Source organism: Astatotilapia calliptera, chromosome 16, assembly GCF_900246225.1.
Source record: "Astatotilapia calliptera chromosome 16, fAstCal1.2, whole genome shotgun sequence".
Lineage (NCBI taxonomy): Eukaryota > Metazoa > Chordata > Actinopteri > Cichliformes > Cichlidae > Astatotilapia > Astatotilapia calliptera.
The window spans coordinates 12425440-12452045 of NC_039317.1; the positions used below are offsets into that span (position 1 = coordinate 12425440).

Genomic DNA, 26606 nt, shown 5'->3' on the forward strand with positions numbered 1-26606 from the left:
CAGCACTCAGATTCAAATTTGTCAAATTTTGGCTTCATCCTCAACTATCACATTCTCATGAATTGGCTGGATTCCAGTCTAACATAGCAATGAAACTATGCAAGCTGAATTTATCGGCTTTCATGTTTAGAGCATACTGCATGTGAGTTATTTGTACATATGGGTTCGTTCGGGGTCGTTACCTAGTCAGGTTAAAGTCTGATGTAGGCAACATTTGAAGAATTGAATTGATAGATCTGACCACTGATGCATGCAGTGTGGACATAGCAATATTTAAATATGCTTACATGCACAAACTAGTATGACTGATTATTCCATGACCACATAACTTCAATATTGGTAAGATTTTAAAATCATAATTTTGACATCAGTTTTCCGTGTTATCAAATTGCAGAGCTGAGAATATATTGTACTTACTTAAACATACTCTTACATGATTTGCTGTGATTAGCTTGAGGTCTGAACCATAAAGTAGTCTATAATCCAGCTGCTAGGTTAATTCAAGCATTCACCCTATATAAATCATGTACCTGATATGTATTAAACAGATGGCTACAGAGACAATTTTATATATGGACTTTAAATTTAAGCAAAAGGCAGGGCCACAAAATTGAACAGAATTGAGAAATGTCCCATCTACACTGTGTCTCATTCATCACATTTTCAAACAACAGCAAGTGGGCATAGGAGCCCATTGTTATGCCAAAGTGAGCACCAAAATTGTGCTGCACTGCCTGATCTGCATAAACACAACCACAGCTGTGACAATCCTTTCACCACAGAGCTGTGAAACTGACAAACATGCAGGCAAAAGTACAAAAAAAACCTCTTGGATTGCATCTACATTATCCGCTCTTTGCACCTGGAAAAATAAAAAAGCTCAAAAATGTCGATTTAAAGATTTAAATGTAAAATCAAATCCACTGCACAATATATTAAACAACGCGTGACCACAGTTAAAGAGTGCTTTCAGCATTGTCAGTCTGGTTTTCCCTCCGGTTTAAGGTCTTTTCACTAAATTTCATTTTCATTTCAGCAACAGCTGCAATGAGTCCTCCAGCACAACAGGTATAATGCATTAAGCCTAATGATGGCCCCTTATGTGCTCATCCTTTGCTCATATGTCCTATCCCGTGGTGTGAATGAAAGCATTCCATCAGCATTCAGTATGCAGCTAGATTCACTTTATGTACTAAGTTTATGATAGTCATCTAAAACCAATGTGGTAACAACTTCTTAGGGGATAAAAAAAAAATCAGTTTTGTTATACAGACAATTAACTATATTTCAAAACCTTGCAAATGACACAACATTGTAAGATTAAAAACATTTTTTTCTACTGCAGAAGGAATGTGCTATGTTAAAAAGTAGCACACACATACAGTGAATGTCTACTACAGGCCACACTAGAGAGCAGAGAAAGGAATCCCAAGAATCAGCAAAAAGATGTTGAAAGCAGGTGTTTCCGTCAGGACATACCAGAGTATAAAGAATGTACTCCACAAGCGTCTTGTCTCCATCTTTCAGGAAGAAGCTCTGAAGCTGCTGTTTCAAATTTCAAGGCCTTTCCTCTCAGACTAACATCTGTACCAGCCTCATTCATCCATGCCTAAGTGATTTTCTGTGTCTGTCTCCTTCAGTTTCTCTCTTTCTCGCTCTGTATCTTCCCTCCCACCTTGCTTCCTGTCTTCCTTTTTATTGTTTACATCTTTTGACATCACAGTCATGCAATGAACACATTCTTTCCAACCGTTGTGAGTTTCTAAGCACTACATCATTGCTACAGACAGAAAACAACTAGAAGAAAATTTTTTGTTTCCCTCGACAAGGGTTAGAGAATCTCAGCCTAGAACTGTACCGTATCTCATAGTTTCCAAATCCTAATTCTCATTTAGGTGTATGAACAGGAAACCAACAACAGTGAGATACGTTGCCAGGCTTTAAACGCTTACTGAATGGGCTGGAAACATTTTTTTTTAATGCAGTTCTGAAAGGGAAGCATTCATGAATCCCATTAATTGTTCCATTGCACTGTGTAAATTGAAGTTTCATTTTGTTGCAGCTTTTGGAGATAATTTAAAGGAAGTATAAGAGGAATTAAAGTTAATTAACTCTCTGTGCACAAGTTAATCTTTTCTGGTTCATTATGTGGTGGGGAACGTCATATGTCCTCAATCACGCCATTGGTTTGAGGCCGTCTTCCTGGCACAATATGTAATGGTGATACATTAGAAAAAGGCACAAAATGGTTCTGTTTTGCCTGCTTGTTGTTGTTGTTCAGTTGAACCTTGTGATGTTAACTTTTCTGTAATTTGTTGTCTCCATGGTAGCAACCGTGCACTCAGGTGTAATCAGCAGCTCCTTCGCCCATGGGTGAGAGTATAACATGCAGTACAAAGCACACATATCCTCCCTTTCCATTTCCAGCTGCAGAAAAGCTATACATCCCCCCCTGACTTCCCACACAGTCAAGTGAATCAATGCTTCACATTAACCCCTGACATATCTGCAGAGTCCAGAGACCGAGCAAGTTTTGTCCCTGTAGAACTGCCCACTGCCTATATTATTAGGTTCAATCAGTGTGCAACCAACAGAATAGCAAAGGCTTTACTGTACCATCTCCTGAGGTACAGACATACTGCCAGGTATTTCCCAGAAAAATTACAACAGTGTTTAGATACACTGAACAATGGCTTACACAGCACTGTAAAGCTGATTGATTAAGGTTGCTGCATCAGTGTAAAAAGGTACAAGAGAAGACACCCAAGTGTATGCAGCAGACTACCAGACAATTTGTCTTATTAACAAATGGCTGTAGCATCCTTTAGAACAATGCAGGCTGTCAATGCAAGGACAACTGTGCATTGTGCATTGTTAACTTTGGATGATGGTAAGAACTTGTTGTTTTTTGTCGTCTGGCAATGTGCATTACATGACTGAGACTGATGATCAAAGATTTTTTGGTTTGTTTTCTTTTTCTACACCTCGCTAGAGACTTTAAATCTAAAATCAAATTTGAGATACACACTATGAATAAAATGAGAATAAAAGCTATTCGTAATTTATGGAACTATATCTTCTTTTAGGCGCACTGCTACGCTCCTGGATATCGTATCATCACACGCTGACTGAATACTTTGCACAAAAATGTGAGAAGTTATGAATCAGGAACGGTTTGATAACTAATGAATCATTAATGAGTAGCTCCTAAATAACTGTAACTACTCAGCAGATGTTGACTAGAGAACAGAATGTGAGAGATCATGTAGATGAATCATTTGATAATTATTAGTTCATACAGTTCTTTCTGCATAAGCAGTTTCTGACTAACTCTGAACTCGTCACATGCTACAAAACATGGAGGATATGTATATGTCCTTATCAGTCTTCTTTTGTGCACCCTCTGTAATGTGTCACGGTGTGTGCTGAATAGTTTTAAGTGAGTCAAATTCAGTAGCAATGGAGCGTTTAGCGTTTTCCTCCAAATACCAAACACCTGGCAGCGTCTGAAACTGAAATATTCATTAACCTTCTAGATTTTTCGGACATCGATATCCAAACGTCTGCTGCAGTCTGACCATAAATGCCAAGCCTTTTTCTAGATCTTATTCTTACATCATCCATTTGGTATTTAAGTTTAATACCATTTATTGTAGATATGCCCAGAAGCGTTTAAGCCCACTTCTTGTAATGATTAATCAGTGCTGCTTTGCAAAAAATGACTCATTTGTTTCTCACATTGTTGACTGAAAAGCTTTCAGCTATGTAAACACCTAGTTGTTTCTTAATTAACTGTTTGTGTGTGGTCTCGTTCCATATTTTTTTACCTTTGCCTGTTCAAGCAAAAGCATGTTTCTGGAGTACAAAAAAGCTTTTTTAAAAACACTTTTTCCTCCATTTCTCAAATTCATAATATGTATATTAGAGTCCTATATGAACACACAGATTTCTGCCAAAGACAGAATAGCAGTTATTTAGATTGAGATATTTCTGTCTGCACTGTTTTGTGCGAGCTCTGCTCCCTCCTTCGAAGTGGGGGAAGAAGATAAGAATGTTACACAATTCTGTGTACCAGTCAGAATTTAGCAATATCCAAATATACACCGGTCATGCATCTGATTGTACAGTCCCTTAAACCAGATCCACGCAATCCTGGAAATGTTATATCTGATCTTTTCGCTCTTCTAGTCATGAATATTTGAAAATTGTTGAAAAATATTTTGAATGTAGGTGGCAATACACAATGTCATCACCTCTATTACACTGATCTTCCACATCTACTACATATACTATTCCCCCACTTTCCCTTACTATCTTACTATCGTCCAGCAAAGATTTGTGGATGCACGACTTTGAATAAACACAAAACACCTGGACCTTTGCTTCGTTAGCAGAACCACTGGTTCAGTAGCTGAATCTACTATTAGTATTAAGCCCCACTTTTACAGGTACCAAGAAAACAAGCTTCCTCTGTCTAGAAGCGCCACCTATGAATTACACAGTGCACTGTAATAAATCTAGACACAACCACCTGTAGTCTGAGAGTTAGTTGACATTGTTGCCAGAAAAGATTGTAACTAAATGTATATAACACATCCAGAAAAAAACCTTCACACACACACATATATATAAGTATGAGGACAAATGCACATCACAGCTCACAAACCAGATAAAAAAAACTAGCGCGTGTAAGGCTTCATTATGCTCACACATTTTAATGCATACTGCTGTATAACACAAGAGTCGAGCGATCGCTGTTAAGATAATGGCTCGGTTAGAGACGCCATCACATTTGACTGATGTCTGTAAAACGCTCATAAGGATGAATAAAGAGATGCGCAATTCTCGAAATGACCTATTTTACTCCAAGAGGTAAAAGCAGAGTGCAAGCCTGCTATGGTAACCATAGCAACAGGCAGACCAGGTACCTCGTCCGAAGCAGGGCAAATTGGACGTTCCTCTGCACTTCTTCAAACTGCTTTCCAAAGACAGGGAACAGGACAGAGGATGCTCACACTTATTCCCTGCCCACCCTTCCTTGCAGTCACACCTGCCACAGTTGCATTGGCCATGACCTGCCGAAAGCATAGAGGAAGAGTTGGTGAAAGCAGGGTTTGTGCAGAAAACTATTATAATTTAATAAATGGAAAGCTCCATAGTAGCATCTATTATACTTTGTTCATTAATTCTTTGGAGAAATCATGAAAAGGTCACATTTACCGCTCCCCAGTTTATCGTTAAGTTATATAGGAAGTTTACTGTTATGGCTGAAAAGTTGTACCAAAGCAATAAGAGTAGCATACAAAGTGCTGTTGGTGTTTGCTAAGTTAATGGGACTGCAGTTTCTTAAAGATGAAACAGAAATTAGAGTAGCTGTAACTTTGTCACCAGCCCTTCTTTGAAAAATTAGTTCAACATTTTGAAGAATAGACTTTTCTTATTATTATTTATTTAGGTTATCACACTAGCAGTCAGCAAAGCAAAGTAGTCAGACTACAAAACCCTCATCATGTGTTTGAATCTGTTTTTTAACCATACAGAGCTTGCTGACCTGAGCAGAAGTCATCTGTGTAGCGGTCATATGTTGCATGACAGTTCCTCTCGTCGCACTCGCAGGTGTCTCCATGAATATCTCCCCAGTCACCAGAGGGATCAACATCATGGCAGTTACACTCTCCACACACGCAGGTCCCTAAAACACACAAACACACATCCTGTAAATTGTGTTTTCTTTCTACACTGGTCATTAATCTTTCAGATTAATCAGGCCAAAAACAGTGAGTAATGTCAAGTTCCAAATCGCTGTTTTCCATGTATGTTGGTGGGGATAGGAGCGCATACGTTTCCTCTTGCTGAAAGGCTATAACTTCCTTTTTTTCCCTTTATCTTTGTATCTGTCCATCCGTATGTCTCGCTTTTTTATTTGTTTCACGTCTGAGCAAGACCGTCAGCTGAGCAGTATCCATTGGAAATCCCATTTTCTCTTATCAGCGGTGACAGAGCATGGGGAACCCCAGGGGAGCAGGCCAGCTGGCAGGCCTGTAGGCTGTAGCTGGTGCGTGTCTGGCCCTTGGCCCTCCGCTTCGTCTCTCTCACTACCTCATAACCCTGGGGTTCTGGATTAATAGACCCATGCACTTTTATGTCTGATACAAATGTCACAGTGGAGCTTCACCAGAGCAGATTACAGCACCTGTAACGGTCATTGATCACAAATGTTTTATAATCACTAAAAATCAGGATGCCATTTGGAAATGTTCCAAATACCTGTTATTTCAGAATTTGAAATGACACATTCACTTGTATATGTTTTCAATGTATTCAGCTTTTGACATCCTGTGGTTGGTTTACTTCCGATATAATCTCTACTGGAAAGACTGTGTAAACCAAACGGATAAAGGGAGGGATCATCTTGTGATTGCTGTCAGTCAATTTAATCATAGAGTATGAGCGCGAGATGAAGGTTACTCATGAACAAAATGCAGGAGAGAGGAATAACATGTCACAATCTCACACAAAACACTTCAAATCTTTACATCTGTACACGATGATGAAATCAAATCGCGCCTCAGTGTAATCGTCAGACTTGATCCATTGCCTATAATCTCCAGGAATTATCTTCACAGTGCTTTTTGGATTAATTCAGAGCGAAATTGTTGCATGTCACATAGGGACAGGACTTGAGAATTGTCCCCATAAAATCCTATACTGAATTGTTCAACTTCTTGGAATTACTTAGCAAGTAAGCCAATCACATGAGAACTTTAAGATGACAAAGCAACAAGGTGATATATACCGGTTTTTAAATTGTGTCGATAAGCCACGTAAAACCAGAGTCATGATAAACAATATATGCGCGGTGTTTTTTCCTCAATAGTTTCATCACGTTTACTGTCTAAGGACAGCGCAGCAAGCACTCTCTGCTTATGAGCAAAGAAAAACCAAAACCAAACAAAAAACAGCCCTTTCGTGTTGGTGGAAAAATGCACCATGTCGACCAATCAAAAATGACACGGCAACGTGACATTTGGTTGTTTAGGAAGAGGTGGAAGTTTTAGGAGTTCAGCATGTTTGGAGTGTGTAGTTAATGTGTTGTCTTGTGTAGTTAGTATGTAGTGTTGTGGATAGTTTTGTGTTGTGTATCAGAATAATGAGGCGACTGCTGTCTCCAGGTAGAAAACAGGAGTGATACACCTGCTGCTGTCAGACCTGCAGGTATCAGGCTGTGATGTTCTCCTTTAAAGTAGGCAGAAATTTTTGAAGTGGCACAAATAATTTGTGTGGCATCTCATTGAATGCAGAACACCTGATTGTTATGTAAATAGTTTGAAATGATTATAAAAAAAATAACTTTGTTGTTTGCAAAACTTGTGCATATGATTTTAAAATCGACAATTTATATTTGCATTTAAAGTTACAAAATATGATTCATTAAACCTGTTTGTGGTTGTTACAGTAAAAAATGTAACTTTTTCTACTCGAATTTTATGTTTTTTTGTCTGATTATAGATCAATTGTGTTAACACAGTATGTCAAAATGAAAACATAACTGTAAATTCAGACACGTCAGGTTGTGCTGAAAAGAATGATACCACACAAGGCAAAGTAAATAGTTTTTAAAGTTGAAATGTAGAGGAAACATCGAAAGTAGTTAAAAATGGCCAATTATACCCTAGACCAGCGGTCCCCAACCTTTTTTGCGCCACAGACCGGTTTATGCTCGACAATATTTTCACGGACCAGCCTTTAAGGTGTCGTGGATAAATACAACAAAATAAAACTAGTACCGGTACTGAAAAAAAGAAGATTTATTCATAACACACGTGAAAAGACCCAGGAAAACCGAGTTAACGATAAAAACGATAACAAAATAACGCTGAAAACCGATAAAAACCCTCAAAACCATACATTTCACACCTGAGCCTCAACTCTCGCGGCCCGGTACCAAACGACTTACGGACCGGTACCGATCCGAGGCCCGGGGATTGGGGACCGCTGCCCTAGACCAGCGGTCAGCATTAAATCAGCATTAAAGCGAATAATCGCTTTAATGCTGATTATTCGCTTTAATGCTGATTTTATCTGTTGTCACGCTCTGTTTTGTAATTTTAACTTATTTTATGTATTTTATGACTATTGTTCCTTTTATTAATTGTGTTTTTTGTAAGGTGACCTTGGGTTTCTGAAAGGCGCCCTCAAATAAAATGTATTATTATTATTATTATTTCTTGGCCCAGTCTTGACGTTTCAGCTTGTGTGTCTTGTTCAGTGGTGGTCGTCTTTCAGCCTTTCTTACCTTGGCCATGTCTCTGAGTTTTGCACACCTTGTGCTTTTGGGCACTCCAGTGATGTTGCAGCTCTGAAATATGGCCAAACTGGTGGCAAGTGGCATCTTGGCAGCTGCACGCTTGACTTTTCTCAGTTCATGGGCAGTTATTTTGCGCCTTGGGTTTTCCACACGCTTCTTGCGACCCTGTTGACTATTTTGAATGAAACGCTTGATTGTTTGATGATCACGCTTCGGAAGCTTTGCAATTTTGAGACTGCTGCATCCCTCTGCAAGATATCTCACTATTTTTGACTTTTCTGAGCCTGTCAAGTCCTTCTTTTGACCCATTTTGCCAAAGGAAAGGAAGTTGCCTAATAATTATGCACACCTGATATAGGGTGTTGATGTCATTAGACCACACCCCTTCTCATTACAGAGATGCACATCACCTAATATGCTTAATTGGTAGTAGGCTTTCGAGCCTATACAGCTTGGGGTAAGACAACATGCATGAAGAGGATGATGTGGACAAAATACTCATTTGCCTAATAATTCTGCACTCCCTGTATAAAGTATAAAGTATACTTGAAATGTACCCATATATAGTGCTGTTATTTCCACGTCTGTTAAAGTAAACCTTAAGTAAACCAGGTTGGAGTAGCTTTCAAGGACATAATCTTTTATTTTAAATGACATTTCTAAGACTCTGGATTTATAGTAGTTTAAAGTCATAAGCAATTTGATGAAAATGTGACAAATTTGCTGGTAATGTATAGTAATTCAAATCTTTAACATCATATTAACATCCTTTGCCATTTGTTAATATATGTTGAAGTATGGCTAAAGAAATTAAAGCAAGATAATAGAATAACAGGCTGAAGAAAGGAGTTGATAAGAAGTCTCATTGAGATTAAAAATCTCTTTTTCAAGAGAGATCAGGACAAGAGGGCCCCTGTTACGTGCTACTGCTGTTTCATTAGCGCAGTGGCTGCTCCACTACAAGTCAGTTGTTCATGCTATGTCAGTTGTGCACTAGACCATAATTTTGCAGCTCTGTGATGAGACTCTGTCCATGTAGCCTACCATTTCAGCCTACCACTTAGCCAGCCCTCAGCCAGTTCACTGTAATTAATTTTTGAGAGACTTACTGAAATCCCACAGGATCACTTGAGCTAGGTTAGTGAAGCTGTTTTGCTGACTGCTTGTCCTCCAAGCAATGAGTTTGAACTCATGACTCACGACAACGACTGCAATCAACTTGTAGTAACATCTGACAGATGATCAGAGGAAACAGGGTAAACCTGAGCTCAATTATGAGTGTCACTGAAAAGGCTATGAAAACTTGCGTACATTGCGTTAATTAAATTGCATGAAATTAAATGAACAAATTTCAAGCAATCTTTGTTCACTTTGTCATTATCAAGGACTGTGTAGAATTTTTTTAAGGTGAAAAATGAATGTAATACATTTTGGAATAAAGCTGTAACAGGACCAAATGTGGAACTAGTGAAGCAATGTGAATATTTTCAGAATGCCATGTAAGCTGTTTGTCATTTTCAGATATTATTTACTAATAGGATTGGTACTAAATGATAAAGATTCCTTTCATGGCACAAGCATTCGGGGAGAAAAAATAGACTGGAAGACATTACCGAAAACATCGAAGAAGAACAGAACAAAAACAAATGTATAAATTGTTTGATTGCTTGTAGCACAGAGTGTTTGTTTCCCTCTTTATAATGCAGCAAACAGACAGGAAATGAATTTGACCCCATTTAGAATGTTTGCTTCCTGTTCCCTAGCAACACACTTCTACTGAAATAGATATTATCAGAGCCCTCGAATAGTGAGAGCCTCATCAGCCGGGGTTCAGAATACAGGATCATCATGTAGTTCATGTAGACTTTAGATAGTTCCCAGAGTACCTTGCAGAGATCTTTCTTTGGTAATTAGTAGTCAAAATGCATTGAGCTACAGTAGTTCTTATACCACAGTAAAGTGTTTTATAGTTAATCTTTGTATATATGTTTTTATGTAAAAAATCGTTTTTCTTATTTTGGCATAAGGATACGTGTCTATGCTTATGAAACACATCGCTCCTTTAACAGTTTAACGATTAAATATTCAAATGCAAAACAAATATATTGACCACTTTCTGTGTGAGACACAAACCATCCTGCATGCAGATAAATCTGCTATGAAATTAGATTTACAACAGATTTCAGATTTCAGGCATGTTTTAACAGGCATTGTAAGATACTTCTTATTTTAGGAGGCTTAAGTGGTATTAATACATATTTGTGTGTTTAACATAAACATAGGGCTGCTCGATTATGGCAAAAATGATAATCACAATTATTTTCACTGAAATTGAGATCTCGATTATTTGACGATATTTATTTAACCCTTTAAGACCTACCATAGAACCAAGTCCGCCAGAGCTTATATATTTTTTTTTACATGTTGTAGTGCCATTTTTGGGAGCATTTCAAGTTGCTATACATCAATACAACTGTTATAGCCCATATTTTAATAATATGTATGCATTAAGTCCATAGTAATTACATTAATTACAAAAAAGTGCAATAAACTACAAAAAAATTGAAAATCATTTTTGTTTTTTTTACATATATTTCTACTTGGAGAAATTTAAGAGGTTTATCCCTCAAAACTTTAAATACAAAAAAGTTGCAAAAAATAGTTTCCCACCACAGGAAATTTATTTTGAGCGTCTTCATAGTTTTATTTTGGAGATACAGCAATTTTTATATACTGCAGGAAAAACAAAAAACAATCCTATGATGCAAATTTGCAAAGAAAACAGCAGGTGCATCAAAATAAACTATTTCCAGCAGTGCAATTCGAGTTCTAAGCATCACAGAAACTATTCAGAAAAGTCAAACATGACCAGTATAGGCTTTTAAGGCCTACAAGTAAAGAACTACATTTTCCGCGAAAATGACATTACTTCCGGTTTCAGACAGGAAATGGCGGACATGCGATAGTTTGCGTTTCGTTTTCATTGTGGGAAGTGTTACGAACAGCTGATCTGATCGGCAAAGCTGTTTCTGGAATATTATGTTTTTGTTCCTGCAAGCTCTTTTTATGCAATTTTTGCAAAGCTTTATGTGGAAGGAAACCGTGACCGAGGACAAGCTGATGACATAAGATGTAAGTACAACTCCTCCGGTTTCATATGCAAAACTAATTATTGCGCTAGCTTACGCGGTTCCGGTTCTACAGGGATTTAAAGGGTTAACAATAACAATGTATTGGATAATGACTTTAAAAAATAATATAAAATAGTGTGCAAATACTGATAACAGTGCAAATGTTTGCAATATAAAAAATAAATGAAAAATGTAAACATCTATGTTTAGTGAACTTTGCAGTGTTGCTCTGTGGTGCAGCTATGACACCATAGCAAAGTTTACACACTATGTCTAATTGAGCCCAGTTCTGACTCCGCGAACCCATAATGTTTCCACACCACTGAAGTTTTTTTTACCTCTCTTTTCAACCAATGGCAGTCACTCTCCTCTCGAAATAACTTCTGCTTAGCTTTCCGAGCTTCCCTCGGGTCCTCTTAATTGTTGTGACGCGTGTTCGAGATGCAGAGAAGTGCGCTCGATTTGCCACACGGAGCAGCGCGAGAGTAAAGCATGAGGGAGGGGCTAATAATCGGCTCAGTCATTTGCAATGATCGTTGAAAGCCCAGATCGTAATCGTGATTAAAATTCGATTAATTGAGCAGCCCTACATAAACACACATTTCAGTTTTTTGGTTGGTTTAATTTAAAAAAAACAATCTTAGATTATATGGATTGAAACAACAATGACAAATAAATGTAATGTAAAGCAATGATATTCAAGCACTACATTTAAACTTTTTTCTGACAGTTACCACACCATGGTGAGCACATGTTTGCTTTATTAAAAATAAGAAAAAAGTCAAGCTTGAAACACTCAAGGAAATGAGTCTCCCAGTCAGGGTGCTGTCTCACTGTGTGACAGTCTTCAGGCTGAATTGTACTGGGGTTCTACTGCTGAGAGATAGATTGAAGAGAGAAAAAGACAAAATGTTGGACAAGCCTCTAAGTGCATTAGGAGAAAACATTTTTCATACCTGGCATTTTATTTTAAACTCACCTTGTGTTTTCAGTCTCATTTTAGTCCCTCTGCTCTTGTAATATAATACAGACAGTAACAGTTAAAAAGACCATAAAACTTATGAAACAATATTTACGAGACTTCTCAAATCTGTTCTCTGCCTCTTCATAGCAATATATCACAAAAATAGCTGTTTCGCTGATTGTTGTACAATTACTGTTTTACCATAGTAGGTTATACCCACAGTGGATATATTTATTTAATTAGACCAAACCGCTGTGTGTTACAGTATAATGTTATATTTAGCTAGAAAACTCACACTTTGAAGTCTTTAAAAAAAAAATCATAATGTCGATTGAAACAACATCCTGGTTTCTGGTTAATATTACATGCTTGCTAGCTTAATCTGGCATCATTTAACATGTTAAAAATTGGATAATAATGATAATAACATGGTTTATTGGTCGATGTAATTTGATTTATGCATGCCAGAAACATAGTCTTGTTTTTTTAAGTATCTTACCTTTAAAAATGAATTCCAAACTTCTACGCTGCTATTTCTGATGACGCGATAGGCACATGTTGCAAATTGAATTAGTGGTAGATCTAAATTCTTTAAGCCCCTATAAAATGATCAGTGGGGCTATTCAGGTCTTACAGAAATGTTTAACATCCAGACATCCATGAAAAAAGATCCACAAGGTTTAGTGGAGTAAAGTTACAAGAACGTTAGCTTGCAAGTTTCTATTCGAAGATGATATACCTGAAATACCTGCTTTAGGTATTTCTAAAAAACAACATTGTACAGCTCTGCTATAGCGATGGACAGCAGAGTAAATAGCTGAGACATTTGTGGGGCTAGTGAAATTGCTGACATATAATTATTATTATGTGCCACCTGGTGGTGAGCTACAGAGCTATAATTAGGCAACTAGAAATTCTTCAAAGTTCATCTTGAGGGTTCCTGATAGACAAAGAAAAATATCATCAAATAATCATCAACTAAAACACAAAATGCGGGTGTCTTTTGAGTTTTTTTCCCTTCTGACTTTAAGTTTTCTGACTTCTGATTTTTGTTTCTGCACTTTGAGAATAAAGACAGAATTCTGTCCTTGGTGCATGATCTGAAAATGTAACCAGCATAATACTCTTCAGTCAAGCATTTTGTGGCTTTCTAATCAGCGACAGCAAACATATGTGTATGTTTATATTTCTTATGTATAACTGTGTACATGACCTGTGTATATTATGATAATACTTTCATTTCAAATTTGTGATTACAGTTTAATAAATATAAAAAACAAAAATCAAACACGATGTTCCAGGTAAACAGACCTCTGTTGCTGCAGATTTTGCCATCTGGAGATGTGCATCTCTGCCTGCTTTCCCATGGGCTCATGTCACACTGGAACTCACATTTGTCTCCATGCCAACCAGCAGCACAGTAACAGTTTCCACAGTAACATTGGCCATGCCCTGGAAGCAGATCACAGAGGAACAGCTGATGAGATTTCCTCCAAAATGTATTTTGACAAATGGTGATTACTGTCCTGGTGATTAAGTCATATTTTTGGTAATCCAAACTCTACTTTTTCCTTTAAAAAAAAGAAGTGAGTATTAAATTTAAAAAAAAAAAAAGCAGCATATGTAAGTTGTAATTGTATATAGTTAATGCATGAGTTTTTTTAAGGAAACCAAATGAGCAAAGGCAATGCATTTCTATTCTTTTATCACAGTAAAACACAATATGTGTTACAGTAGTTGGGTTTTTTTGTACCAAAATCCAGCATTGGTTATACAAAGATGCATTCTATGTTTAGGGGGAGAGTAAAGGGCTGTGTCAGCAAATGCAGGGCACACCTCCGCAAATCTCTCCAGTTTCCTCATCCAGGCACTCGCTGTCATCACACTCACAGAAACGTCCTGTTACCATGCCTCTGTTGTCTTCATTGTCACACATGCAGCTACCGCAGTGGCAGGTTCCTATGGGAAACACAAACTTTAGACACAGTTTGTTGGAAAATGTCAGATTTCAATAAAGAGCAATTCAACACCTAGAATCTAGCGCTGTTAACTGGAAGCACTGTCTGTACTGTACATCAATAGTTCTAAATTGTTGTCTGACTGTGTGTGCGTGCAGTAACTCGCACCGTTCCCTTTTGTAATTATGTGCTAAAGAAGCAGAAGGCTAGACAGGCACATGCTGTGAATACATTTGCATTTCTATACAGGCCACATACGGTACAATACACACTCACACATATACATTCACTACACCAACAAACATGAACGCATCACAGACACATAAACATACAGTGGGGCAAAAAAGTATTTAGTCAGCCACCGATTGTGCAAGTTCCCCCACCTAAAATGATGACAGAGGTCAGTAATTTGCACCAGAGGTACACTTCAACTGTGAGAGACAGAATGTGAAAAAAAAAAATCCATGAATCCACATGGTAGGATTTGTAAAGAATTTATTCGTAAATCAGGGTGGAAAATAAGTATTTGGTCAACAACAAAAATACAACTCAATACTTTGTAACATAACCTTTGTTGGCAATAACAGAGGTCAAACGTTTACTATAGGTCTTTACCAGGTTTGCACACACAGTAGCTGGTATTTTGGCCCATTCCTCCATGCAGATCTTCTCGAGAGCAGTGATGTTTTGGGGCTGTCGCCGAGCAACACGGACTTTCAACTCCCGCCACAGATTTTCTATGGGGTTGAGGTCTGGAGACTGGCTAGGCCACTCCAGGACTTTCAAATGCTTCTTACGGAGCCACTCCTTTGTTGCCCGTGCGGTGTGTTTTGGATCATTGTCATGTTGGAAGACCCAGCCTCGTTTCATCTTCAAAGTTCTCACTGATGGAAGGAGGTTCTGGCTCAAAATCTCACGATACATGGCCCCATTCATTCTGTCCTTAACACGGATCAGTCGTCCTGTCCCCTTGGCAGAAAAACAGCCCCATAGCATGATGTTTCCACCCCCATGCTTCACAGTAGGTATGGTGTTCTTGGGATGCAACTCAGTATTCTTCTTCCTCCAAACACGACGAGTTGAGTTTATACCAAAAAGTTCTACTTTGGTTTCATCTGACCACATGACATTCTCCCAATCCTCTGCTGTATCATCCATGTGCTCTCTGGCAAACTTCAGACGGGCCTGGACATGCACTGGCTTCAGCAGCGGAACACGTCTGGCACTGCGGGATTTGATTCCCTGCCGTTGTAGTGTGTTACTGATGGTGACCTTTGTTACTTTAGTCCCAGCTCTCTGCAGGTCATTCACCAGGTCCCCCCGTGTGGTTCTGGGATCTTTGCTCACCGTTCTCATGATCATTTTGACCCCACGGGATGAGACCTTGCGTGGAGCCCCAGATCGAGGGAGATTATCAGTGGTCTTGTATGTCTTCCATTTTCTGATGATTGCTCCCACAGTTGATTTTTTCACACCAAGCTGCTTGCCTATTGTAGATTCACTCTTCCCAGTCTGGTGCAGGTCTACAATACTTTTCCTGGTGTCCTTCGAAAGCTCTTTGGTCTTGGCCATGGCGGCGTTTGGAGTCTGACTGTTTGAGGCTGTGGACAGGTGTCTTTTATACAGATGATGAGTTCAAACAGGTGCCATTCATACAGGTAACGAGTGGGGGACAGAAAAGCTTCTTACAGAAGACGTTACAGGTCTGTGAGAGCCAGAGATTTTCCTTGTTTGAAGTGACCAAATACTTATTTTCCACCCTGATTTACGAATAAATTCTTTACAAATCCTACCATGTGGATTCATGGATTTTTTTTTTCACATTCTGTCTCTCACAGTTGAAGTGTACCTCTGGTGCAAATTACTGACCTCTGTCATCATTTTAGGTGGGGGAACTTGCACAATCGGTGGCTGACTAAATACTTTTTTGCCCCACTGTATCTATAGCCTTCATTTAGCTGGAGTCATTGCACGCTAGTGAGGTCACGACCAAGTAGATGAAGGGCTGGCTGTCAGACTCACCTCACAGTGTGTGCCTTCAGCGTGTCAGTGCATAATACTATGTTAGTCACACAGACTGTGTGAATCAAATGTACTTCAGTATTTACTTAGACTATTGTTAATTCAAAATGTCTTCCAGTATTTACATATATTTGTATGCGTAGGTGGGATTTTTGTTTGAACTCATGTGTGTATGTGTGACTGTGTTTAGATATCTTTGTGGGGGCTAAAAGTTGAACGTTTTCTATGCTTGTGGGGACCAACAGCCCTTATGTGGACAAAATCCCAGTCCCCACGTGTTTGAAGGCATTTTTCAGACTCAAAATGTGGTTTTAGTGTCAGGATTACAATTAGGTTACGGTTAGGATTAGGCATTCATTTTTGATGGTTAAGGGTTAGGGTAAACGGCTAGGGAAAGCATTATGTCAATTAAATGTCCCCGCAAAGATATGAAAACACAGCGAGGGATTAAATGTAATTAATGCGTTTATTATGGTAACTCCTTGTTTATGTTTTTGCTTGTAGTAAATTGATATCACAGAAAAATTCATATAAACTGGTCGATTATTTAAAAAAGAGTTTTGAATTATTATTTTTTTAAATATTTGCTCATCACTTTGTAATAAAAAATTCGATGTGCCGAACTGATTACCCCCTCACTCTGTCTATTAATGGCTTGGTACTAGGCTATGTTTAGGCGATATTATTAAAATATTAGCAGAGCATGCCGAATTGTCTTAAAAATTGCTGTTGGTAATATGTGAGGGTGCAACGCTTTGATAAGTGTTTGCTTCAAAATTTATGTTATATGTAACTGACTCATTGTGCGTGTGTTTGTACAATAGCTGTACCTCTGTTGGAGCAGACCACCCCCTGTTGGTTTTTGCAAAGCTCTCTGCTCTTCTTGCTGGATAGGTTACACTCTTCCTGAAACTGGCAGGCATCACCGAACCAACCTTCATCACACTCGCACACTCCACAGTCACAGTAGCCTTGGTCTAAAGGGAAACACAATGCATCATATGCTGTTTACCACTGCTAACATCATGTACATGATCAGTATTTCACATCACTCTGTAAACACAAGGGCACATGTGTTATTTCTTAAAGGTACAGTGTATAAAATTTCACAGCTTAAAGTCAGTAGATTGCAGATTACAGTCAAATGAATTCTATTTTCTTACCCCTATCGATTCAGGTTTTACCCCTTGCTACAGTAGCTGCAGTAGGATAAACAACTCTGGTCGCCGTTCATCTGTAATGTGTGCAGATTGTTCACATCTATTTACGCACAAAATTTGTGAATGGAATTCGCGACAAGTACTTCTGTCCGATGACAGTGATACTGAGGTGACCTGTTTAGAATATCCTGCGCTTCTCTGTCAGAAACCGCTGCTGTTTTTGCTACCATTAGCAGCTGTTAGCTAGCATTAATGAAACTTTCTTTGAAGTGGATCTGACGTTGTGTAACTCTCATGCCACGTGATATTTTAATCAAAAATAAGTAACTGTGACAATATTAGGAATAAAGAAGCATGCTTATGTTTGTGTTTTAGAGCCCTCACTACAGCTCAGGAGATAAAGCTTCAGGGGAGGAATGTCCCCCGAAGCAGAGGAGGATTAGATGGAAATGATGGAGAGGGCAGTCGTGGAGGAGGAGAAAGACATAATAAGAAAGAGATGATGAAAGCATACAGGTACAAATGTTAAATGGTGAACTATAGTTGAAAGAGCCATTTGTAGTCTTTAGATTCAAAGTATCTTAATTAAAGGGTGTACTATGTGCGTGGCTGGTCTCTAGCTACACACATAAACGTGATTAGACAGAACTGTAGTCCATCACCAGAACATTAGTGCTCATTTGCCTGTTGTTGACTAAACTTCAACAAGACCCTCTGCTCCCAAATAACTTAAGCTGTGTAAATGTGCATAGTAAGAAGGCAGACAGGCACTGACATATTTCTATAATATTTCTAAGTTTTGTTTGTGCTATATACCAATAACCCAAGCATTGTGATATACTGGTTCCTATATCAATCACACTGCCAGAACATTACCATGTTCAGTGTTTGAAGGACCTACGCAGGCAGTCTGGCATCACTGTTTCTCATCATTCTGATGGTCACAGTGAGCAATATGAAAACAGGAGGAAACACATGATGCAAATGAGGACTGTTGACAAGTTATTATAAATGTTGCTCTCATTGCGTTTAGCAGCAAGGGGCCTTCTATGTCACACTCAATCATTCGCCTGAATCGTTCATCATGTAAATGTGGTGTCCTTTTCAAGGGCTATCCATCAGTCATTAGTAACGCACAAGTCCCCTGTCTCTCCACATTATCGATACGTCTCAGGGGACACTAGGCAACAGGTTGGAGGAAGAGAAAAATGGGTAACATGCACATCGAAGAGAACTAAACCACAGAGACAACAGAATTCCAAGGAACGTCCAGCTTTTATAAACCGCTAACAAATTTGGATTGTAATATTTATGCTGTTAAATTAAGCTCTTTGTTTGTGTACAAATATAAAGAAATATATGGTTCACGACATTATAAAGTCTTGTATAGCTGTAAGAACACTGACTTATTTTGCTTTTTGTCTGTGGAAAAAACTTTGCCTGTTTTAACTGCCAAGGTGTCAAATACCACCATTGTTAATTTCAGTGTTTCAGATATGCACATGGTTTCCTTTAACATTGATCCTGTAACACAAGCAAAACCTTTCATTCCCTAAGTTGCAATATTTTAACCCTAAAAATGATATTTATCCAAAACTAACAGTGATTTTTTTTAACTAAATGTGTGAAATTACATAGTGATGGAAGCAGAACACAAACTGCTGTCTCCAGGCTCACAATCTAGTGAAGTATGCCATACCACCTACTTATGTACTGTAAAATAAGATTCATAAGCATCAATTACAATTTTATAATGACGACTAAATAATAATTATTGCCAACGCTGTGTTCGTTTAAGCGTTGGCAATTTTACTGTAAGAATTAAAATGATGACATTTTGTGATTTGTCCACAGTAAATCAGCTGTCTCATACGTATCGCCTAATGATTTATTAGTGAAAGTTATTCTAAAGTGTTATCTACAATAATTAGTGATTCTTGAATTGCTATTGCATTAAAAAATGCTGTCTTACAGTCTCGTTTAATGTGATTTTACTGATTTGTGTACATTTGGCGCATATTCATGAAGAACTATGCACATACTGTAATTGTAGAGACTCTTTTTTCTGGATTTATTGCATACTTTTTGCATATGGGAACTGGAGCACAATAGTTATAAGACAGAATTAGATTAAACACCTTCCAGCTTAATTCTGTAGACTATTACAAAGTCAATGCCACCCACTAGCCCCCGTTAATCTCCCCCTCGACAATCACTCTGACATATAAAACGTCCCTCTTTGTCTGGTAGGCCAAAATTTATGTGGGTGGGAAGGTGCCTGTCTGTCGACAGTTTATCTTTTCTAGTGCTTCCTGAGCAGTAATTCTCTGTGGTATGAGGGTGTCAGGGTCCCTCCTACGCTTCACAGACAGACACACATACTCAGCCAATAAGGTCCCGATCAGTGCACAGGTATATCCAATGAGGCTTGCAAAGTGTGGGTGCACCTCTTCCACCATCAATGGCAGTAATAACAGGTGATATAGTGCTGGCACAATTAATTGCTGATGAGGACAGGATGGTGAATCATGCAGCAAGCTCATTTCAGGTTTAGGATTTAACTTGTTCATGCATAATGATAGGTCTGCTTTTTTTCAAGTATTTCAAGTTAGATTAGTAGAAAACAGATCTTTTACAATTCATGCTTTTCATGCAGTTTCAATTATACACAAAACTGTAATCCTAGCCAAACATTACATGCAAGAATTGACTTTCTCTGGGTTCATTTTTTACATACATGTTTTTTTCTCCAATTAGCATTTGCTCACATCCTTTGTTTCTATTGTGTTCTTCATTACATGCTAGTGATTTTACCGAGTAATTATTCCACCTTGCTTTTCTCTCCCTGTGGCCTGTGGCGCATGAAACGACAGCACGTCAACTTGTGTTTTGTGGAACAGTTCCAGGAGACACCTGTCTCAGGTAATAACTAATTATGTGTGTGTGCAGTACTTGGAGCAAGGAACTGCTTCCTGCTTTCATCCTTTTACACTACCCAACCTGATCATTCATTGAAAATATTGCCAACTTCATAATACCTTTGTTAAAGAATTTTTGAAAACCCAATGTAAGCAGGATCACAGCAACCGAGAAAAACACTTGTTCTGACAGCGTGAAGTGCTGGGAATCTTAATGGGTCCCAATCATAACTGACTTTTACTAGGAAACTTGGACAGGCTTAAGTGGCTTTTTCTTCCTGCAGCCCAGGCTGGAATCATTAGGTGACTCACAACACAGGCACAGTGCCCAGCAAAGCTCAGAATATCTTAGTGAAAGCGCATCAAAATATGTACTAGGAAAAAAAATACAGGGATGAACAATTTAATGGACTCTAAGGACTGCGATCCACTCTAGCCCGTTGTTTTGTTTTTTCTCTTTCTCTGGGAAATCAACAGTAAAAAACCTAAGAACTTTATTAGGCACACCTTGCTAAGACAGCTTTGGAACCCCTTTTACCTTCACGACAATGTGCTCGAAACATTTCTGAGAGATCTGGGTATTGACGTGATAGCATCACATAGTTGTTATAGATTGTTTCCATGATACCAATTATCCCAGCTCACCAAATCCTAAAGGTGCTCCATTGGATTGAAATCTGATGACCGCAGAGGCCCTTTAAGTACAGTGGACTCATTGTAATGTTCAAGAAACCAGTCTGAGATGATGAGTAAACTCATACAGGGATCGTTATGATCAGCAACAATGTTCAAATAAGCCATGGTGTTGATTTGGAACCTGTATCAAGGAATTATCCCCCACGCCAACACACCACGAGCAGCTTGAAATGCTGATTCAAGGGAGGTTGGATTCATGTTTTCATGTTATTTATGCCAAATACTCACCCTACCATCCAAAAGTCACAGCATCAGAGACAGATTTGAAGTTTTTTGTTTTTTTTTAAACCTAGCTAGCATCAGATGGTATAGGCAGACAACTGACATGATTGTTCAGTTGGGCTTAAGCAACTATTACAGTTTATACTGCTCCCTGAAATGTGCCTGTATTGGAAGACACACAAGCTTATGTGATACTGACAGTGAAAGTTTATCTAAAGGTGTGTGATTTGGAGCAGCACTGTTTAAACCGATACCATATGTGGCGCTGACATTAAAACTCCTTGGGTGGGATATTCTCTGGCTCTGATAGGGGGCAAAAGGGCGCAGTGCAGAGTGAAAGAACAGAGGCTTTTAAAATCCAAGGCCTGAGAGACAGTGAAAGGAAGAAAAAAGAAAGGTGGGGAGTCAAAATGTGTTTTGACAGCCACTGGGGGAAACAGGCTTTTAATCTTATGCTTACACCTCTGAATTTTAGCTCCTTTAAAATAGGGTGAGAATGACATGTACATGCATATGATAAAGTCTGCCAGAGTCACAAAGTTATAAATTGATCTGACTGCAGATGTATTTGGCTCTCTGCCTTAGTCCACATTAGTGGCCTGTAGTTGTTGCCAGAGGTATATGAGTAATGATTTTGTCTGTTGTTGTAGTAAGTCCACTTGAATCAAGAATATTTGATGATGACAAATCCAAATAAATGAGTCATTATGCTTTAATTAAGATGCAGTAGGTTCCATCCTGATGTAATAGTTTAACACTACTTAACATTTCATCTCCTTCTTCTTCTTTTAGCTGCTCCCTTTAAGGGTCACAGCAGTGGATCATTTACTTCATCTCATCCTATTCCTCTGCTGTCACTCCAATTCTCTGCATGTCCTCCTTAACTACATCCATGAACCTTCTCTGAGGTTTACCTTCTTCATGCCTGGGAGCCTCAGCTTCAAGATTCTTTATCCAACATATCCGCTATTCATCCTCTGCACATGTCCAAACCATGTTAAACATGCCTCTATAACTTTGTCTCCAAAACTCTCAATCTGCTATTTAACATTTCAATTAACAAGGAAACAATAAAGCAACATTTTTATGGTTTGTTCCCCCCACCTCCATTTTTTCCTCCTTTTTTCCTCTGGGATAACACTAACACCATTGTCCACCCTGTATATCTGATCAACCAAGTGGAATAAAATTACAAAATTGAGGGAGGATTTGCATCAATTGGTCCTGAATTCATGGCTCTAAAATGTTTACTAAAGAGCTTATGTGTTATTTACATATCCTGTCATGTGCTGTAATTTCTTCTCCAAAGGTACAAAGCACAAACTTATTCTGTTCAACAGAAAATATTGCTTCTCCTAAAAGAAAAGTCTTGTTGGAAGTCCAGGTTTTTCTTACTTTACATAGGTGATACAGATTAGCACAGCTTGCACCTGCATCTAGCAGCTAATTTGTCACACCTTTAAACAAAGAATGGGCAGCTCTCTCATCTGCCATTATTTCCTTGCCACTGCCTGTTCTGCTAAAATTTCTCAGCTATGACCAGAGCATGCCAAATGTTCTATTTACTCTATCTAAGGAACTAAACACCTATTAGATTACTTTTATTTGTAATGGCAGTCTCCCCATGGACCTCTCCACGAACTTTATTATAGCGGAGGGGTTTGCGTGGGAACTATGTTATCAGGGCTATTTCCCCATTGGGACTCCCAAGGAAAATTGATCCTGAGTCCAGACTAAGAGAGATTCAGGGGGGAAAAGTATGATGAAGGATAAATCATGGGATATGGCTACCCTGCTTAGGATAGGGTTACTGGGGCCCCACCCTGTGCATAGTAGAGCTACTTGTGGCTGGGTCTTAGCCCAAAAGAAAAACATGGGGTCAACCCTCATCTGGAGGGTGTGTAAGGGGTTTGTACTTTGTGAATGGGAAAGTGTTTGGGGCAGAAGTGCTGTCAACCCGACAAATCTGGCTTTGGTAACATAGAATGTCAATTCTCTTATGGAAAAGCAGCCTGAGCTAGTGTTTGAGGTTGAGAAGTACCAGCGTGATATAGTTGTACTTGCCTCAACAAAAAGCTTGGGTTCTGAAACCAGTCTCCTGTTGTGTGGCTGGACTCTATACCACTCCAGAGCTGCACTTGATTATACGTAGCAGACTTAATGAGGTATACTTGTATCCTCCCAGTTCTGTCCCTGTACTGCACTTTAGACTTTTCCCAAGTGGACAAAAGGTTGCTTCCTTGCACATTTGGGTTGGGAAATGGGTTCTGACTGTTGTTTGTGCTTATGTGCAAAACAACAGTTCAGTGTTCCCAGTCTTATTGAAGTCCCTGGGGAAGTGCTTGAAGGTGCCTCTGGGGATTCAATTGCCCTGGTGGGGTACTTCAGTGCTCACATGGGCAATAACGACACCTAGAGGAATGTGACTGGAAGGAATTGGTAGAGGGTTTCTGCTTTGGTGGCCTCAGGATCACTTCTCTTCGCTATGGATGTGATCCTCCTAGAAAGGATGGCTGGGCTCTCCCTTTGAGATAGGTTGAGAAACTTAGGGTATGTTCACATTGCAGGCAAAAGTGCATCAAATCCGACTTTTTTGACCCTATGCGACCCATATCCGATCATGGTATGACAGTTTGAACAGCACAAATCTGATATTTTCAAATCCGACCTAGGTCACTTTCGTATGTGGTACTGAATCCGATACATATCTGATGTTTTAGAACGCGACTGCTGTTTGAAAGGTCATGTCGCATTAAATCCGTCTTTTACGTCACTGACACAAGACAGACGCCAATTATCACCGCCTGAGAAGACAAACGAGAAAGCATCCATATATACCATACCATGTATACCATATATACTCTGCACGGAGGTAGCAGCCACTGCTCCAAACAAGGCCATTGTTAAAGCACGGGCTCTCTTTTTTCTCAGAGTCCTGCATTATCTAATTAATTTGTCAAAATTCTGACGGTTACGACTGTGCAGAAATTGATAGACTGCTGCAACAACACCTGCTAGCTCTGTAGCCGCCATTTTTACTTACATAAACAGAGCACGTTGAGTGTGACGTCTTCTTTTGCGCATGTGGGCTGCTTTGAGGGCCGTGAACCATTCACACTAGAGCGCGTTTGATGTCACATTTTATTTGTAGTGTGAACGACCAGACAAAAAAAAAATCGGATTTGATTAAAAAATCATTAAGACCTGCAGTGTGAACGTAGCCTTAGTCATTTAGGACATGCTCAGTGTAGAACCAATATTTTCCACATCAAAAGGGACACGTGGGGTGTTTTAGGCATGTCCTATTGGAAGAACGCCCCTGTGCAGACTACAAACTATTATCAAAAGCACTATGTTTAAAAGACTTAATGTTGAAATCAGATCCAACATTCAACTTATGCCTCCCCTTCTCAGATCAGCACAGACATGGAAAGCAAGCGTGAGAGCCCGTGCCAGAAAGCTAGGGACGCAAAGTTTTCAAATGAGTCATCAACAGAGGAGAAAAAGACAAAAGCATGTGAAAAAGATTATGGAAGCTTTGCCACGTTGACCTTTGTTTCTTATAACAAGAGTGTTATTACATAACCTGAGAATAAACATAAACACTCGAACCAGACAAATCAGAGTTAGCACTTTTGGAACTTATCAAAGGTCATGTTTTCATGTACTGCAGCTTATTTTAAAATGAGGACATGGAGTCAGAGCAGGAAAATTTAAGCACAGTTGAAAAAGAAACAGCTGAGTGAAACAACACGTTTTTGAACAGTTGGTGAACAGATGTTATTCCAGATCATCGTCCTTGCTCTACTATAAAATAGGATGGGATGTCTGTGGGAGGAAAAACACATGACAGCATCAATGTTTTATTGGACTTCTAGCTACAAATTCAACCGTTATTCAGTTTAAGCTCCAGTGTTATCAGATTTATTTTTTTTGTCTGTTATAAAACGCCTTTTATATTTTGGTAGAATGTATGACAGTTATATATATGATAATATTTTGTATACAATAGTAATACGCAACAGGACAGCTCATTTTCTTCTCTGGTTTAAGTGACATGGCATATCATGAAATTTGGCTTATTTAAAGCATGCTGTAATAAAATAAAAATAAAAATCTTGCACACAATATAATCCTGTCATGGAAGAAGCCGGTTTCACACGTATAATTTTGAAGCAATTTTGAAACTGATAAGACATTTGTACATCTTTTTATATATACAAAGAAAGAAAAAACATAGTTGTCAGAGAAAGGCTGCAGCAAAAATCCAGAAAAGTCCATGGAGAGCTGACAAATTGACTATAACAAGAGGCAGGTAGCATGCAGGGAGACAAAAAGATGCACATTTACGCACATGAGGCTAATTGGGGAAGTGGTAACAGGTAACTAGATACAGTTGAACACAATTAAGGAATAAACAAAGAGGAGGTAAACATCAAGCAAGACATGGGAGACAATGACTAAGAAATTAAAACAGGAAGTAAAAAAGCTAAACTTAAGTTCCATCCACAATGGAAGTGATTCATAGTAATGTGGTGAGCAGACATCACAGGAAGCCAATAGCATTCGGCGACTTTAAGTGACTAATGGTGGGGTAGCCGCTGGCGAAGAGACAGTGGTACGGCTACAATAATCAAATAAAAAAGAAAACCAAAACTCGAAACCCTGGGTTTGAAAACTCAGGACCAAGACATAATTAAGACAATTAAGACAATAATTATACTTTCATACTAACAAGAAAGTATAAATAGAGAGCAATGATTTAATTGCTCTCTGTGTAAAATGATCTCTTTTACACAGTTTTACACACTTTATAACATCAGTACGCACTGGGTTAAAATAACTTTGACACCTCCGGGTATATTACGAATAGGCTACACAGACAGGCATATTATATTTAAATCTAAATCTTCATGCTAAGTTGGCTTATATGTCAATCAAAAGAAACTAATACAACAAAGGTTATGAAAAGCAACCCAAAAAGGGATCTCATTTTAAAGCTGTGTTGAAAACATAATATTTTTCATGTGAGGCTCCAAAGAATGAAGATGATATTATAACTCCTAGGCATGTCATAACAAATCAGTGTACAATATTTCAACCAAGAATTTAAATATATCACTATCATGCCTAACTGTATCCCCATAACCACCATCCGGCTTGACTTGTTGCTATGACTGAGAGAAATTGAACCAGGTCCAAGCTAAAATAACATCTAGGTGCCAGC

The 26606-nt window shown here is 38.7% G+C and overlaps 1 protein-coding gene across 5 annotated transcripts in view; it reads right to left on the bottom strand.

The window, feature by feature from the left end:
• The window catches only part of itgbl1 (integrin, beta-like 1), a 51208-nt gene that overhangs the window by 18330 nt on the left and 6272 nt on the right, over window positions 1-26606 (bottom strand). For 4 of the 5 annotated variants that reach the window (XR_003270023.1, XM_026145927.1, XM_026145928.1 and 1 more), the window contains exons 3-7: window positions 17214-17360; window positions 14240-14362; window positions 13715-13855; window positions 5552-5692; window positions 4929-5075 (exon numbers count right to left, since the gene is read on the bottom strand). Coding sequence is in view for 4 of the 5 variants with exons in the window: in XM_026145927.1 (XP_026001712.1) it covers window positions 4929-5075; window positions 5552-5692; window positions 13715-13855; window positions 14240-14362; window positions 17214-17360 (699 nt within the window). In the remaining variant the exon portion in view is untranslated. Of the gene's footprint in view, window positions 1-4928; window positions 5076-5551; window positions 5693-13714; window positions 13856-14239; window positions 14379-17213; window positions 17361-26606 lie in introns of all 5 variants that reach the window. The other variant, XM_026145930.1, reaches the window with a different exon arrangement.